The sequence below is a fragment of the Pollachius pollachius genome (assembly GCF_949987615.1).
Source record: "Pollachius pollachius genome assembly, chromosome: 9".
Classification (NCBI taxonomy): domain Eukaryota; kingdom Metazoa; phylum Chordata; class Actinopteri; order Gadiformes; family Gadidae; genus Pollachius; species Pollachius pollachius.
Genome location: NC_136942.1, coordinates 16,663,259 through 16,681,563, shown reverse-complemented (window position 1 = coordinate 16,681,563; position 18,305 = coordinate 16,663,259). Strand labels below are relative to the sequence as shown.

The window sequence follows — 18,305 nt, the reverse complement described above, 5'->3', positions numbered from 1 at the left end:
TTTTATTATCAATAATAAATACATTTGTAAAAAAAATGATAACGATAAAATAGCCAACTTCTTTTCATTTTCCATTTATAATACAGCATATTACAGTTCATAACATTGCATTACAAATCTCATGGGTTTATGTCATGAAATGCCAATTTTTCCACTTAAAATAAGGGCAATCCAGCAAATAGAACTTACAATTATTACAAATATCACAATCCAGGGAACAACAATTCTTTAATAAATCACATCTTTGGAAACCCAGGGCCAAAATATTCAATATAGATGTTAAAGTAAAACTCACAATTTCTTACAGTCTTGAATTAATATTTTCTGCCCCAGAGATGAATTGTATTTTTTTTTCTTCCATGTTCAAGGTGCTCTGGGATGTACAAAGTGCTCAAAGAGCAAACAATAACATGTGTTTTTCATTCTCAGAAATGCATATATACAGAAATCCTGCTAGTTGTTTGAATGGCTTTAGAAACCAATTACATGCAATATTGTAAGATTGGGAACCATTAACAATTGTTTGAGCTAAATGATTTGATTAGAAATAGAAGAAGAAAATAAGCATTAAGAACTTTTCACAGCTCTCAATTCAATAAAGCTTTTCACTTTTACAAAGTTATATATTTTTCTTCAATCATAATTGTGTTAATATAACATATTGCAAATCAAAAAAAGATATATCAACAATCGATATTCAGTCAAACCAGAGGTCTTTCAAGTAAACAACGCCGAGAGAGAACGAGGGAGGACGCCGGATAGAATATGAGAAAGTTTAAGAAAAGGACGAAGATCGAGAGAAAATGGAGAGACATCAAATATTCTCAGAGTATTAACTTATTTTTTTCGGAATTGAGCGTCATCCAATTCATAGGCTTGCAAATGCAGGTTGTTTTTAGTAATGTAGCATCAAATGGTATTATACTATATTCACTACGACTCAATGTAGACTGAGGCCTTTCGAGTCTACAGTGGGTCCTGTTAAAACCCTGTTCACAGAGGTGTCATCTGGGACAACCGTTGTCTCTCAAAACACCAATCATGGTTCTGCTCAGTTTAGGTACCTGGGCACGGTATTCATGTGCAAAAGTGAAGATAAGCCTGCTACACAAAAGGAGACAACCCAAAATTAGTAATATGAGCTTTGACATCTCTGTGAAAGTGTCTATTGTTTTTACAATGGGGATATTTTTATTTTTAAGTACCTTCTTTTTTGTGATGTATTGACTGATGATATTGTGCATGGGTATGTAGAAGGAAAAATAGAGTCGAATAAATCATTTGAAATTCACTATACTTAAACATCTTACTTAATGGCAGAAACAACACAGAATCCCGACTGCTCTTTGCTCTCATCAACTGAAAGCTCGCTGGCTGCCTATAGCCCACTACCTGTAGCCTACTGTAAACTAGTCAGGTGTCAACATCAAATTGCACAATTATTTAAAGCACATGGGACAGCAACATCACATGGGGTTTGTACAAATTACTTTCTTAATAAATTAGTGACCCCATTAAACTGTAGGCAATGCAAAATTGACATAATGGCAGACCGCACATTGAAAAAGTTATAGTTCCAGGAGATATCATATAGATAACAAAGGTTTTGTTGTTGGAGGCCTTTTCAGTTAATCATTATCAATGAATTACAACATGTTGCCTAATCTCACCAGGCTGCCTGCAGGTAATATGTGTCTGACCATGACAAGCTGAAAGGACACAGAGAAATGCCGGAGCTGCGTTGGTTGGATGGTGTTTTCATACCAATTGTAGTTCCAGGAGATACCATGTAGATGACAGAGGTTTTGTACGGAGGCCTTTTCAATGGATTTGATTTCAGTGAAAGCCCATTTTCTTTGCAATAGTGTAGTAATAAAGCCTGTGACTGTGCTATGATTATATAATGATGATGAAATAATATAGTATTGCACCTTGGGTATCATTTCATCACTCACAGGCTCAACACAAAGTGCGATCAAGTCAGATGGCCAAACTAACCTACGGATTACGCAAGGCTTTCTGAAGGAGAATGGATTAAACATTCTTAACCTTTCTCAGGAATGACATGGAACACAAACACACACACACACACACACACACACACACACACACACACACCCCTTTGAAATCTGATGTGAAAACAGCGTAAATAGCAGTAGTCTATGAGCTGTTTGAATAATCATTCATTTAAAGAAGGGGCTTCCAAGTGTATAAAAAAAAAAATCTTGCCATTTGTAATGTGATTGAATAAGCTCCTCCCATTCCTTCTTCTGGTTCCAGATCAATCAAGCAGGTGAATTGCGGACATCTTCCTCTCGCCAGCAGTGAGCCGGGGCAGTTTCAGAAAAGGCTCCCAAGGCACCCACCCCTCCCAACGACCCTTGCTCGGGTTCTCCTGTCCTCCCCCAACCCGATGTCCCTCACCTGTGCCATTCCCTTCCCCCTCAAGCGTGGCCGTACCCGGGGACCCGTGCCGAGGCCCCGGGTACCCGTGCCGAGGCCCCGGGGGGGCGTGGAGGTGCGGGGCCCCGGGGTTGGCTGAGCGTGTCCTGGCGTGAGGCGTCAGGGGCTGTGTCAGGACACGTGTGCAATCAGTCTGACGCGGGTCTGGATGTCCTGGCGGCACAGCGGACAGGTCTCTAACTGTAAGGCACACTCCATGCATATACCACTGGGGAGAGAGACAGAGAGACACCGTGGACACCAAGCAGATAGGATATCATCATTATGAATTAATCCGATTTTTAGCAGAATGCAAGCAGAATTTATACTTTGGGTCAATTACTTGATATTCTTATTTAGGTATGCATCTCTGTTAAATTCTTGTTACTGTCCTGTACTTATGCTGAAATAACCACCATCTGGCAAACATTTCATCTAGTCTTATAACAGCATGTCAGCATGGGACAGAGACAGAGACAGAGACCACACACAGACACACACACACACACACACACACACACACACACACACACACACACACACACACACACACACACACACAACGTACCCGTGTCCACAGGGGCGCAGCTCTGTGTCGGCCATGATGTCACAGCACAGCGTACAGCAGTTGTCCCGGATGCTCACCTGCTTCAGCAGGGCCAGGCGACGGTGTCTGGTGGAGGCAAGCACAACCCCAGCTCAGTGACAGAGCAAACTAAACACACATCACACACCCATCTTCCTCCTGCATAAGAGCCGTGTGTGTGTGTGTGTGTGTGTGTGTGTGTGTGTGTGTGTGTGTGTGTGTGTGTGTGTGTGTGTGTGTGTGTGTGTGTGTGTGTGTGTGTGTGTGTGTGTGTGTGTGTGTGGGGGGGGGGGGGGGGGGGGCAGGTCCTACCGGGGCAGGATGATCTTCTCGGTGGGCGAAAGGGAGGCAAAGTCGTTAAAGGTGCTGAACCGGACGGGGGGCGCGTGGCGGAACGGCTTGGCCCCAAAGTTGAACTCACACTGCTGGTAGGACATGAAGCTGGCCGCCGCAAAGAAGCCCGACCTGGGGAAGAGGAAGGAGATCAAGATCCCTGTATAGAACTGGTTTTCTCCAGTTTTTTACTCTGGAAAGTATGCATCTGTTTGACAGGCCCATACATAGTGATGGGTATCATTAAGATTTGAACGATACTACTACTCTTATCGATACTCTTTGTTGATCCGGTACATAAACTGTACTCTTATCAGTTATTTTAGAGAAAAAATAAATTAAGAACAAGACATCTTTCTTCAGCAGCAACAGCTTACAATGTTTTGAATAGCTATTTTGGACTAGCCTGGCTCTGAGTGGAACTGGGCAGATCCAATAGTTTTAAACTCCAACAGACACCAGCCATCAAGTGAGTTAACGTTTGTCAATTGATAGTGGCCAGGCTCAAATGCAAATGATGTACAAGAGTCTGGTAGGACCAGGCTAATTTTGCTCCCTATATTAATGTGAAATTGGAAATGTAGAATAAACAAAAAAAAAAACAGCAAAAGAAAAGTCAGTGGCATAGAACATCAAAATGGGGTATGTATCCCCCTAGACTGGTCGGATTCTTCTATTCCAAACGTCTTTTTAAATTCGTTGCTAATGTGGCTGACGTTCAGCCTTGTTTCCTCAGACCCGGAGGGCACATTCAAATCTCTATTTGTTTGATCATAAAACTCTTTCAAATGTTCATGTGCGCTTTTGGCTTTAGCGGTAGCTACGTTGTTGTTATTGTTTTCAGAAGCTGCATGCCGGTTACAGTAAATACTCGGGTGCCGGTGTACAGTGCGGAAGCGACGACTCTCACGTACATGTTCAGTAGCTTCAAACGGGTACCTTCAGTTCACTGTTCAGCAAATATAGGAGCACGTTCAATGAACACCGCTGCAGAGTGTGTGTGCGTGCGTGCGTGCGTGTGCATACGTGGCTGAGGAGAAGACTTGTTTTTCTGGGGGCAGCTGGTGACCATTCAAGGAAAAGATCATCTGCTTCTTGCTGAGGTCCAACAGGAACCCAACAGCATCACCTGAGAACAAGAAAAGAGGAAAAGAAACCCAAAGGATCAAAAACAAGCATGGAGCGGGCTTGGACTCCAAATACACGTTACTGTCGCACCCAGAGGGCAACGCCATGGGCTGTGAGTGAACTGCAGATAATTGTTTTAGCGGAGGAAATTTAAGCTGATTGGGTCGAAAGCTAACGAATGGTGGCTGCGTGAAAGACACTTCAGATAACTGGGATAGCTAGGATCTTGGTTTATAATATCCCACGAGAAGACGGTTGGCATTGAGTTAACAAGGTTTTGGGGGTACATTTTAAGAAGGGGGTTTGTGGCAGGATCTTCAATTGTTAAAAGGAAAGTGAAACCCTCTGCCCCCTGTGTAAAAATGCTTTCAGGCTTTTCTCATTCTGGGCTAGGGCTTGTTCAGCTTTAGTAAGCGGAGGGTAGGTGTATCACATCAGCGCTAAATCAGCAGGTCACAGATATCAGCAGATATCATCCAATCAAATCCATGCAACAGCATGCGTTAACCTATAGGGGTAGTCATCTGATGCAAACAAATCTATGAGTGGTGTTAGGGTTTGGTTCTCCTTTAAGAGGTAATTGGAGGGAAAGTAGAACCCAGAATTAGATTTGACAGATATGGTAATTTAATGACTTTATACCTTCCTTCCAGCAGGGGTGAGAGTGGGCTTTACTGCGGGCGTTGTACCAGATCAGCTGCCTGCAGCCATCGTATGCACACGAGTACTCATCATCTCCTATCCCGTAACCCTCCTGTAGGACAAAAGACACCATAGAACAACATTTCTTATACAAGAAAAACAACACGAAACCGACTCCTAGTCGATAAATAATATGTAATCGAAAGGTGCTTCAAAAAGTTCTCACGGGTGGCAATGATGGATTGTTATAAATCACACAAATACCATGCTAAAATATGTCTATAATACTAGCTTCTAATAAAACAAGGTTTAGGAATGATCTGTAAGTGTACCTAATTTTTATTAAGACTTTACAAATGCCACGGAGGGCAATGATGAGCGATCCTATCGGACAGCCGAGGCGTGAAGCAAATGGATGAATGTCTTAAGCATACGTGGTTGAGGAACTTGCTGTCCTTGGTGGCCCAGCCGATCTGCATCACCCCGGAGGTGATGACCGTCACCTCGTAGTACCACACGCCAGAGTCCACGCAGAACGTGCAGCGCACGCTCTCGAAGGACGCCGCGTCGCACCGCGCCTGCAAGGCGGAGGGGGGTGGAAGGAGGGAGTGTGCGATTGGAGGAGGAGGATGAAGAGAGAACAAAATCCATTTAGGCTGATTTTAGAAACCAGAAAAAGCAGAGAGAATAAATCTAATTATGACCCCATTATTGGTACCCTCAATCGTATTAGGCCGTTTTCATTTTGATAGTTTTAGCTTGGATAGTGTCCTCTAAGAAGACTTTTACTGCTGTTCTGGTTCCCATTTTGCCAGAACGGCCATCCATGGCCTTGTCATTCAACTATTTATTCAAGGGCACTCACCGTATTATGGGTAATAAAAGTCCACCCACATATCTGGTTGCTATGCCAGACTGCTACACATTTACTCTACATGTCAGGTAGCAAAACATTTTTTACATTATAATTCATTAAATTGCATCACCATCAGTATGCACAAGCAAACAATGAATGTTTGATTGAATAAAGAGCTCCATAAATGAGTACAACACAGCAGACTGCGGAACGCAAAGGCCCACCTCCAGGCCTGTAGGGGAGATCTTCAGGTACTCGCTGACATCGTTGCTGTTCAGCATAGCGTTGATGTGCGTAAGGTTGACCTTCTCGTAGGTGAACTGACGACTGTCCTTCAGGACTGGTTGGAGAGAGAGGCACAAGTCAATTTCTAGTCAAAATGTTTGGGGCATTACGGCCAACTCGTGGAAAACAAATTAAACAAATCGTTAAAACATCTATTTTTTTCGTTACATTTAATACTTTTATTTGTACTGTACAAAATACACATTTTAATCAAAACACTCTAAAAAAGGACCTACATTCCATCAAGAAGGGTTACTCACAGAGGTTGTCCAGACTCCACTGGGAGCAGAATCCAACCTGTCTCTTCAGGTAATCAGACTGCTCCGCCCACAACTCCAGAACAGCGAGACGATCACTGATACACGAATCACACACGGTCAGCTTGTTTTCACCTGGACACAGGAGGAGAACACATGGAGATCTGTGATATTCTGTGTACGAATTGGAATTGATGTATGTTCCCTAGTACATAATAGACTTTGGTATTTGTAACAAAACGTCACCCCAGGCCATCAAACATCAAAGACAGAATTACCCACCATTTCACTAACCCTGTACTTTCACACTCATAGCATGTGCTAATCAACAAAGGGGCAGGATAGTGAAGTGGCAATGGTGTCGGAAAAGAGTGGTGCTCTCTTAAGTCAGGTGCTGACTTGAAATTGTATATGAAACCGAGTGAAACCAGCACAAAAAGAAAAGGCCCATCAACGTCACATACGGCAGTACACAGTGTCAAGCAAAGGTTATAGTGTTTGAACTTACTGGTCTGGGAGAACTTCTCCAAAGCAATGAGAGCAAACAGCATGACTGTAGGGTGGGCCTCCGAGCTCTGGAAAACCAAACAGAAGGCAAGAGTGAAGGGAAAAAAAGGCTAGTGGTTTTGCTAAAATATGGAAGTTGTCATACCGAATATAGGAATTGAGAGTGCCATGTCATGCGGAATGTAGAAGTTGCGAGTGCCTACAATGCTTAAATCACTCATTAATAGTGAAACTAATAATAAATAAATGTATTAAGTGTGTACATATAAATTGCCTTTCCTTCAATTTAGACAAATCACACAAAAAAATGCATGGAATACAACAGTTTTATGTAACCATATAATTGCTTGTTGCTTGTTGCAATTACCTAAACCATTGAACAAACTAACAAAAGGTTTTCTCTGGGTGAGGCTCACAGCCTGAGTCGCCATGGTAACTGAACTGAGAGTAGTCTTATTGTAGTACTAAAATTCTGGCATTCCCTGAATTCTGACTTAACATATCTGGTTAACCTGGAGATGCAGCTTCTTCTAACAGTGTTTTGTTTTTGAAGGACTTATTTGAGGGGCAGAGGAAAAAAGGTACAATTTCTTCACTTGTAGAGGTTGTTTGAATCACCTTTTCATTTTCTACACTAGGCTAATACTAATACACTAATGCAGTCATCATTTATAAAATATCTACCTTTTTTGATAGGTGAATATTAACGATGACTGTGGAAATGAGGCAACAATGTGTAAACGGTCTATCTTAATCCATAGGGTCTCAACCAATCAAGGTTAATGTAAAAGGGATTGAGTGGTAAACATGCTCACCAGGCTCTCCAGAAGATATTCCAGAGTTCCAGGGCTCAGTAGTCCGATACTAGCGGGTCCTAAGAGAAGGAATAACATGACATTCTTATAGAAAGGGTTGGTCCGTCAAACATCAAGCCACCATTTCAAACGCATTACTATTCTAAACAGAGAATTCTATATTATTTCTGGTGCTGTGCTTATAAGGCCACTTGTGATGCACTGCTGGCGCAATTATATGATCAGCTTCTTCTGGCTGGGTCGTCTACAAGTCGGGTTACTTGTCAGCGGCGCATCACAGGTAGCCTTATAATCTCAACGCCGCTCAACTAGTTTTTAAAGATCCCATATCATGTTTTTTTAGGGTTAATAATTATATTTGGGGGTACTACCAGAATATGGGTACATGCCTGTATGTAAGACATACCACTTATTATTCTCACACTGTAAATTTATGCAAAACCAATTTCAGCGCCTTTCAAAAACTGACTGATTTCTATCATGTTGCATTAAGCATGATATCTCCCCTTTAATAAGAGACTATTCGGAACACATTAGAAATCTTTGGAACGTACTCAAAAGTGTGTTCACCTTACAGGAACAGGAGCTAGGCAACAGTAACTCTGCAATTCAATGGAAGCTACTGTCAGAGAGCAAACTCTAACCCAGTCCGCTCCCCTTGTTGATGCACAATAATATTATTTTAACTATTGTGTAGACAAAACTCTAAAGATGAAATAAGTAGCAGTCCACATTTGACCTATTTGTCCAGCTATATGTGAATATATATAGCAAACAAGTGCATGACAGAGTACTGCAGCCTTAGAGACGTGGAGCTACACTGTGGCCAGCAGAGGGCTTCTTGAGAATCTATTTCAGTAAGACGACTGTAATATTATCTTGTAGCGAACTTGACCATTGCATCTGAAAGTACTCCAGGCTCTGTCATCATCTAGAGAAATCAAGCCAAATCCCACAAAGTCAGCTAATTCCCCCGATCTGGAGCTTGGCATGCTTTGCATGTGCCTGCCTGTCCACGTTGGTGTGCTGTAAACACCACGCACCACTTGGAGGAGCTGTGAGGTCAAGGGAATGTCAAGTGTGTCCAGTCATGTGTTAGTATGCGTGTGTGGTCATGTGCTCATGTGGTGTTTGTGTGTCTGGTCATGTGCCTGTGAGTGCCTGAGGAAATGTACGTGTGTGCGTATGTGTGCGTGTCGTACCAGCCAGTTTCTCTGCAAGGCAGCCCAGGACAGCGGTGGTGTTCCTGTGTTTCGCCGGGCTAAGAGCATCCTGACGCGCCACAGTTGAGCTCAGACTCAACATGTCTGACAGCTTCTGGAGAGCATCCTACAAACAGAGACCACATTAAGAACCCGAGGTCGTCTACGGCACAGAAACACACATTCTGTGCCATGTCTGCCCCATGATCCATGGGGCAGACACGTTTGTCTGCCCCATGGATCATCTGGACACCTTTTTGTATCACTCTTTAATCCTTCATTACTATCTCTACAAAAGGTGCGGCAGGCACACACCTTGGTGGGTAAGGGGCACTCATCGAGCAGGAGGGTGATCACAGCAGGACCCAGGGGATCGTCCAATGGAATCACTCGGATTAGAGACTGCACAACCTCCAGCCAGCCGTCGTCTGGAGAGACATAATTACATTTGATGGGTCAGAAATGAGTCGGGAGACGTCTAAAGCGTAATTCATACAGAGGCGCACACATTCAACTAGAAAAAGATATTCTCCTAGAGAATAACCACAAACACATAACAATTGAATAATAGTATATCTATTCTAGTCTTTGGTAATTTTTGCCGCTAGGGTTCTCTTAATCAAACACTAACAAAGGATGTAGTTTGATGATGCAGTGGAGCAAGGTGGGAACATAGGAGTTGTTGTTTTCACTACCATGGCCGTTGAAAATCGATTCAAAGTGAATTACGCAAAAATCATGTTCACAGTCAAGTTAATTTATTCACCTTACGTCAAATGAGGTTAACACGCTCGCCCACCATTAGATGACTACCCACAGCTATATATTATGATTTGTGGATTAGACAAGCAAGGTTATGCATGGTCAAAACAATCATACAAAAAAAACATGAGCATGTTGAACATTGTTGTAATTTTATAACATTACCATAGAAATGACTTGTTCGACAGAATTAGATTCTACTTGTGGATGTAGCTGATGGGGGGGGGAGTTGACAATGCTGTCGTTTTTTTGTTAAGCTGGAAAGATCTACAAAGATATTCAACAGATATTCATGCTCTGAATTACATTGATGTAACCCAGAGAACGAAAGACGAGATCTCCGCTATATATCTATCTATCTATCTATCTATCTATCTCTATACACACACACACACACACACACACACACACACACACACACACACACACACACACACACACACACTCCTGCAAAGGAGTCGCAGAAGCACTTGTTTCGTCAATATTTCTACACAAAAAGGTATAATATGCTATTTAACTTCCGGGGAAACACTTAAAATCTGTTATCCAGTAGAGACCTTTATTGAGAAGATAGACCGATAGCGATCTAGCTTACTACAATGTGGCTCATGCCAGCAACCAAGTGAATGCAGTGTTTTAATGTATTGCACAATACAGACTTAACTTGGATGGGTCCTTTTCTATTTAATGTTTGTATCGGCCAGAGACAGCGCCAACAACGATCAATGATGGTTCCCATACTTTTTTTTTTTTCATACTCTTATTTCATTGTAGAGCTGTGCGGAACACATTGATTCGCTACCTCTCTCCCCCTCTCCCCAGCGCACCATCTGTGAACCGCCCCTCTTCTCTGCACACTCTGAATCAAGACAATCATTCGCAGGAGGAAGGTTTGTTGTTGGCTTTTCCCTGCAGAGAAGACGGCTGGCCATATACATTAAAAGAATCAATCCCAAGTTCACGTGCAGTATGAGGGATGCTTGCTCGGCATCGCCAGAATGGAACCTCTCTGATCAATTCCGATTTCCAAGCGGCGTCCCCAATCGGCGCAGACAAAAATGCCTCTGGATTCAACGGGATAGGCCTACAACCCATCATAGCAGCAAAGCAGGTGCCGCTGCATTGAGCGACAAAAACACCTTCTTCTCAATAAAAGCAACTAGTGTAGTCGTTTGTTATTCTCTTAGTGTTACTCTACCGACCAGTTTGTTTAGAACAGTTTTGATAGCAGATTCAACAGACTGTCCTTCATCAGCAACAGCAATCTTTGTTGTTGTTGAAAATGCCTCTACGGCACGGTCATCGTAATTATCCTGCATCATATTAGATTAATGGTTGTGGTTGGTCACTCTATCTCGTACCGGGAAGAAATGTTTTGTATGGGGAGGGGAGCCAGATCTTATCTGCAGAGCAAATGAATCACGGTATTATAAACAGCCTTATTCATGCCATGCAGTTCTTCCTTCTTTTAATTGTTGTAGAGCTAGCGGGATCCACTACTAAACAGAACTGTATCACTTTTAATCCATTGGGGACTAATTGAAAGCGAGATGTCTCCGGTTTAATTGCATATTAGTTAGGCTATTATTTAGTAAAGGTAAATCTACTCAGTAATTTTATCGTAGAAATGATGAGAAAATTATGAATTTATAGGGAGGAGCACTGCTGCCTGAACGGTGATCACATCGCTGTTATTCAGAGCGTGAATATCTTTTGAATAACAACTCCCAGTATCCCACAGTACTGCTTGTGTTCACATGCATCATATCTATGGGATACAAACACAGACACGCTGCTGCCCGTCACATTGCACCACAGGTTCCTTTAACATATCACAATCCAAACACTCACTTCCCAGAGTTTCACAATTCCCGGGTAGTAAATGAATTGACAGGTCTATCATTGTATGCCAACAAACATCTTTCTCACCTGTTTCTGCCATCTCATGCAAGGTGATCATGGAGTAGGGGGGCTCTTGTTCACTACAAAACAAGACACAAGAGACTATTAGGATAATATGGGCTTTGTATTGCACTCACATACAGTAACATTCATGGCAGCATTTTAGCCATTCATAGTTTGTGGCATGTTATAAGCATTTTATAATTGTCATATATATATATATATATTACTCAATTATAATATGTTCTTTGTGAGGGAGACTTTTAAGGGGCTTTTTCGACTAGATGATACCATTATTGTTGTGAGCCATCAGAACCCATGTAATCTGAGAAGTATAACCACTTATAGCATATTCCTATTTAGGTGCTTTCCTAGAATCATTACGTAGCCTAATTGATACTTCAACTGTCCAAACAAGTTCAGGCAATTCAATAATACAATACAAATAACGATGACGATGCTTGGACAAAGAATAAACCGTAAACATCCAACACTTTCATCAGCTAGGACAACAAAAAGTATTTAATGTTACTGTGGACAAGTAACATTACGTTCACACATTTATCAATTGGCTGATGATATATTAAAAACACCTTAAGTATTTTATGTTTATTTTGCTAGTTGTGTTATATTATATTAACTTTGAAGTCTCTGACTTGTGATAAGCAACAGTTAACAAATTATTTCCTTCGGGATCAATAAATTAATCTGTATCTGTTCAACATCCACTTTCCGTGCAAGATCAAAATTCACATTTCTAGGAAATAGCCACTTTAAGCCGCATCATCAAACCTAATGCACTTAAACAGCCCATGAGGAAAAGTCGCTTGGGTCAGAATCTGAAAGGGGAATACTACAGGGATTATGAGCTGCAAGACAAAACGACTGGAGATTGTGACAGCTGTTATGATACTCGTTCTGGACTTACTTGTCCACAAGAGTCCTGATGACAGAGAGTGTATCCAGCACCAGCCCGTCTACATTCTGTTTCTTCCGTCTTGGCTCATGGGGTCCCCGCCCGCGGCGCGGGGGTCTCACCGGGTCTCTCGGCCGGCTGCTTCTAGTCTCGCTAGTGTCTACGGGGGCTCCCGTTCCCTGATCCACCCGGCGGGCCTGCCCTCGGACGGCCCTCGATGAGCCGTGGTAGTGGTCTTCCAAGTCACTGTCCTCTCGGCACACACAGCTGTTACCCATAGTTACTGTGCCGGAGACGGCCCTGGCGAGGGTCTCCCAGAATGAACGAGGGGGCTTGGAGGAGGAAAGGAAGAGCAGAACCTGCACAAGGCTCCTGCAGGCACAGAAAGTGATCCAAGCTGCTACTATCATATCATTTGGAGCGCATGGTTGTGTGGGAGTCTTGTCCCAATCGACCAGGTGGGATCAGTGGCGCTGATCATAGCGTGGCCTAGCGGGGAAGCCAAATTCTTTGCTCCTTTCAATACTTGTTATGGTTGGTTAAATGGGCTGTGACAAGTTGCAGGAATGCAATTGAGAGAGCTCTAGATATTATAGATGTTACCGACACAGGGTCCAACTTTCCCCACTGTCTCCCACACCTGAGAATAACAGAGAGAACCATGAAAATGTTATCAAAAAGGTATACCACCTTCATTTCGCTCATAGTTTGAGTTCTGCGTTGTCCGCACTTAACTGTGTGGACAACGGTAAGACCCTATAACAATATAGCCAACTCATCGTGTTCACATATTTGATCTTTTAAAGACCTCCTAAGTGAGTCTTGCTTTTTTCATCCTGTCACAGTACTGGGAAAGCTGTACCTAATACTGAATATCATATGGAATGAGGTAAAGCATTAATCACATTACTATTGACACTTCCATCATTAATGTAGAATACTAACTATACTTATTTTTTGTCGAGGACAGTCAGATCTCTTCCATGGCTAATAACATAACATGAACGACGCTACGGTATAATGATTGCAGCAAGTATGATTAGAAAAACGCTAAGTTATTTAGATGGTAAGCTATTTAGCCACCCAAAAAGCTTGTAAAGTGAAAGAGGCGTGTAAGCAGAAATCAAATGTCAGTCCCACCTTACACCCAGGCTTATTATTACGTTAACACAAATAATGCAACCAACATATTTGCCTAAGACCATTACTTACTTGAGATATTCGTGTCCAAACGGAATCCACCAAGAGGTGTAGCTTAAAGTAGCCCACAGGGTATAATGTAGGGTTCAGCAGACTCTTGGTTATGATGTTAGCAAGCTATACAAGTTAGCTAGGATTGGTAGCAATTTTCTACGCGTAACGATTTAACAACGGACTATACAGTCATCATTTTTGTAATTTCGTACAGTTCAAATATTTGTGACTATGTACGCTTCGATATGAATACACAATAATAATTTCATTTGACGGTAGCAAGCGTTTCGTATACACAAACACACACTATAAGGCTAGCGGCGCAAGCTAAGTTCCGTAGCTTTAGCTCCAGTAGGATGTGGATGCGGAGGCTGGGCGGCTGACGACTAGGGGTGTAACGTTACTGTTCTCCAAACAAATACCATACAAACGAGTCAGTACCACAACTGTTGCATCGAGGCTTTGTGGTGGACCTGACCACAATCACATGAGTTGGCAATTTGTACTTGTAGGGCAAATGAGATTGTATTTTTTTAAATGTGTTTACTGTAACTGTAACATTTTATTTGTCAGTTTCAACCTTTATTATGTTGATAAATAAAATGGTAGTTATTCAAGGCCTACTTTGCATATCATTAATGTCATTATTCATGGGTCGGTACATTTCTGATATTCAGATGCCAAAGTCTTTTTGCAAGCTTTATTTGTGTTTTATTTTAATTACATCAGTCAGACTTTGACTCTAGAAGGAGATACCTTGAAATCCTTTTTCACCAAGCAATTAAAAAAAACTAGATCTAATTAAATATTTGTGGATATGTTTTGTAGTTCTAACCTACATATATAAAGTTTCCCTAAACTATATCATCCCTGAGGTTCCAGTGATTGTACGATGATGTAGTTAGTTATGAATAGATTAAAAACACATTGAGTTGAGATTTAGAAAAAGGAAATGGCAGTAATTTGGAACTAATGAAACCTGAGGTATTCAGACATGTTTATTGATAGCTATGTTGTTCCATACAGTTTGGCAGAATCATAACTTGATGAGATTACACCAAGACTGTATACCTAATGCCTGCAATAGGTGGCAGTGCTATAGGAATAGACCCAAACAAATACTAAGCAAATCTGCTGATGAAACGTCATAGGCTGATATACAGTAGATGAAAAAAATCTTATAAATCTTGGTAAGCAGAAACAGCTCAAAATATTAGATGTATAGCCCGGTGGTGGTTAAGGGTATAGTTTTCAACACGGCAAAAACGAATTACAAGATAATGCATTCTGTATCTGTTAATAGTTTTCAAACTAGTCATAGAATGCATAATTTGTGCTACAACTTAGGTCAATCATGTACCCGGCTTCTGTCCAGAGAGGTGTTGAAGCAGTTGTCACGATACATGCCGCATTTCCCAAGGTCTCTGGAGAAGGTCTGTGTCAGAGGATGGTAGGTGCACGGAGAGCTCTCAGCGGTCGGCCGCAGCGCCCCGTACTCGCTAGAGGTGGTCTTGAACCAGGGACTGAAGCCTTGCCTCGCCGGCGACGTTTTGGTATTCGCCGAAATCATGCACGAAAAAACGGGATTTCCTGCATTGAAGCATGCTGGTGCTTGGTCACTGTCTCCCTGGTGGTCTTCCACAGATGACATTCCTGGCAGTGTCTATTCAATTAAGAAAAAAAGCATGAATTAAACTTAATACAATATTATTTTTGACAGCGCCTTTAGCCTCAAACATATGTGACGTAGCGTTCACTGCCTATAGCACCAAACACATCTCTCGTCAAGTCAGCAACTAAATATGTTTTAAGACTATATAGTTCTTCCCAATGATTGACTGAATAACTCAATAAAATGAATGCTGCTGGCTTAACGTTTTAACATACTGCTGTAAAGCTTTCTGCGTACATATTCATTACCTTCGATTCCAACCGCAACGTCAGGCTGGTGTTTACATAAACTCTGACACTAGCAACCAGTCCCTAGTTACTATGAGTCAGTTACTAGGCAACCAGCGTTCTACCAAACCAGAGTTCCTACAACGTTGGCTACTATTGGTCGGCAAGTATCAGAGCACATGAAGGCGGGTTCCTATGACGCACATTTACCGCGACTGGATACCGCGACTTTTGGTTGAAATAAGTGACGGGCAACTCCAGCTGATCTACCTTTCTCTGACAACCACACTATAAAAACCTTGATATAATTAATGTATAAAGTCACATTGTAATGAAATAAGTAGCAAACTTTAGAAGATGGACAGTGAATTTCAACGAGATGGAAGGGTCCTGGACCTCACCGATGATGCTTGGAGAGAAGACCGACTGCCGTACGAAGATGTCACTATCCCTCTGGTAGTTATTTATTGAAATGATTTCTAATGCAAACTTAACATTACTAACCAATGTGCTTGTTATGCTGTTGAGTAAGACTATTTGGTAGGCCTTCGTGTATTAATTAATAGGATAATGCTGAAATTACAAGGAAGTAGGAATGAACAGCATGCATCAGGGCTTTATTTCTGTTTAAGTCATATTTCTGGTCGTCCTTGTTCCGCAACAGAGTGAACTGCCCGAGGCTGAACAGGATAATGGCGGATCAACAGAGTCTGTAAAAGAACAAGAGATGAAATGGACGGACCTGGCCCTTCAAAGCCTACATGAAAACACCCACAACACTGGAACGTAAACGGACTATGTGTCACTTCTTGTCTTGTCGCTATAGCATGCCACCAACAGACATGCTCTTTACACAGGGTTAGCAGAAATGTCAATAAGTCATGTATTGTATCCTTGAAAGCACAATAAATAAATCAAATGTCAACACACCACATAGCCCGACCTCTTTTTCAATCATATCAAAAAAACTAAATGGGCACTATAGAATGTACTGATTTGAATGATAGAACAGAAGTGTTATACATTGTTAAAAATAAAGTCAGAATGCATGTGTCTAAACGCAATCTTTATCAGAAAACTATACTAATTTCCTAGTTTGTACTCCAGCCAAATATGTATAATGTATATTACACAATGTCACATTGGATTGAGAACATAAGCAAAGCAAAAAATAAGGGGAGGGCTTAAAGTAAGTGATTTTTATTAAGACAGGCTGATTGGGTGGGATTCAATCAACCCTGCACTTAGTTTAGTACAACAATATATTTATTTAGATTCATAGCCTTAAAGTAATTAATAATAATATTTATTATTATTATTAAACAGTCATGATAAAGAATTTCCATTACTGCAAATCAATTTATTAAAATGAACTACAGAGTTGTTATCCTAGAGTTTTCTGGAGGAATTCAACCAGGAGATGTTGCGGGAAACCAAAGTCCATCTGGATCAACACAAATCCCTAGCACACAAAGAAGGGGAGAAGAGGTGTTATTAATGACAATATTTGAACAGTATGAATATTTTTTTATTTTTAAGTTCAAAGTTCAAATAACTGTTTTTGAATAATTTCCAACTCACGTTCTGAGGAATCACTTCAGGGTTCACAATATCAAACAGGTTGGCTCCCTGCTTGTCCAACAGCCTTGTCAGCTCAGGCTCCAGAACTAGAGCACACAACACAGACGAAAACAGTACCAACATCAACAAACTATAGAGTTTGGTCATATAAAAAAAAAAGGCTCAGGATCTTACCAGACAAGATCTTTGGGATGCCAATCTTCTCCACAGCCTCTCTTAAGTACTCTTGCTGCACTGCATCTAGCAGCTAGACAGGAAGGGTTTGGTTTCATAAAAAGGAAACAGTAACAAAACAATCAAGTGGGTATCGTGTTGAATAACCAAGGAAAATCGCATTAAAAACACCCAAACAAAACAAAGAAACAATGAAGCATTGTGTACCTGTTGGTTCTGTTGAAGCTCTGACTTCAGTATAGTGATTCTAAAGGAAACAAGACATCAACGAAGAACTTACACAAGGGCAAACACAAGGAACGAAAACAATGCTACAAAATGTGATTTTACAGGTATTTAAGTAGATAAAAGCCTTGGGGAGTGGTCTTACTCAGAGGCGTTACCATGTAGAAACAGCTTTTTTTCAGAGTATGAAGCGGTGACCACCACTTCGACCCCCTTAATCAAACAGAGAAAAAGTTTACATACACAATGATTCTTCGTCTCCTCCAAAACAGAATCCAAATTGATTACTATAATGTTTTTTTTTATTAGTAATGCACCAGTAACACTTTTCCCACAGCAAATGGCATTAACATTGTGTGTTTATTGATTAGCAAAAGAACATGCATATTGGCTGATGTCCCGGGCTGATCCTTTCCAATTATTTGTTCTAATATCCTAGATTGAGGCCATTCGTATGGGGTTAAATCATGTGTAATATTTACATTCCCCTCGGAGCTATCCAACATGGATCTATGCGAAAGAGCATCAGACAGTTGTTAGGGATACATATTATGAGCCTGGTGCATCCTTAAATCCCCTTGAGGTGCCTTCACCATTTG

The 18,305-nt window shown here is 41.4% G+C and overlaps 3 protein-coding genes across 3 annotated transcripts in view; 1 reads left to right on the top strand and 2 right to left on the bottom strand.

Moving 5' to 3' along the window:
* Nucleotides 1–49: 49 nt before the first annotated feature.
* On the bottom strand, nucleotides 50–14,168 carry rspry1 (ring finger and SPRY domain containing 1). Its single transcript, XM_079743239.1, has 15 exons — nucleotides 13,846–14,168; nucleotides 12,646–13,273; nucleotides 11,745–11,797; nucleotides 9,369–9,481; nucleotides 9,054–9,180; nucleotides 7,852–7,910; nucleotides 7,038–7,104; nucleotides 6,533–6,664; nucleotides 6,212–6,327; nucleotides 5,566–5,709; nucleotides 5,132–5,243; nucleotides 4,388–4,490; nucleotides 3,341–3,493; nucleotides 3,011–3,115; nucleotides 50–2,671 (listed from the first exon to the last, which is right to left on the bottom strand). The coding sequence occupies exons 2-15, from the start codon at nucleotides 13,041–13,043 to the stop codon at nucleotides 2,575–2,577; spliced, it is 1,779 nt and encodes a 592-aa protein (XP_079599365.1). The 5' UTR covers nucleotides 13,044–13,273; nucleotides 13,846–14,168; the 3' UTR covers nucleotides 50–2,574.
* Nucleotides 14,169–15,967: 1,799 nt separating this feature from the next.
* anapc13 (anaphase promoting complex subunit 13) lies at nucleotides 15,968–16,644 on the top strand. Its single transcript, XM_079744107.1, has 2 exons — nucleotides 15,968–16,182; nucleotides 16,391–16,644. Exons 1-2 carry the CDS (start codon nucleotides 16,084–16,086, stop codon nucleotides 16,514–16,516), a joined length of 225 nt encoding a protein of 74 aa, XP_079600233.1. The 5' UTR covers nucleotides 15,968–16,083; the 3' UTR covers nucleotides 16,517–16,644.
* A 466-nt stretch (nucleotides 16,645–17,110) lies between these two features.
* cetp (cholesteryl ester transfer protein, plasma) overlaps nucleotides 17,111–18,305 on the bottom strand; it is a gene marked incomplete at both ends in the record, with an annotated part of 4,968 nt that continues 3,773 nt past the window's right edge. The window contains 6 exons of the mRNA XM_079742842.1: nucleotides 17,111–17,188; nucleotides 17,308–17,393; nucleotides 17,482–17,554; nucleotides 17,689–17,728; nucleotides 17,852–17,919; nucleotides 18,300–18,305. The exon at nucleotides 18,300–18,305 is cut by the window's right edge and continues 147 nt beyond it. Of these exons, the coding sequence (XP_079598968.1) occupies nucleotides 17,111–17,188; nucleotides 17,308–17,393; nucleotides 17,482–17,554; nucleotides 17,689–17,728; nucleotides 17,852–17,919; nucleotides 18,300–18,305 (351 nt within the window). The remainder of the gene's footprint in view (nucleotides 17,189–17,307; nucleotides 17,394–17,481; nucleotides 17,555–17,688; nucleotides 17,729–17,851; nucleotides 17,920–18,299) is intronic.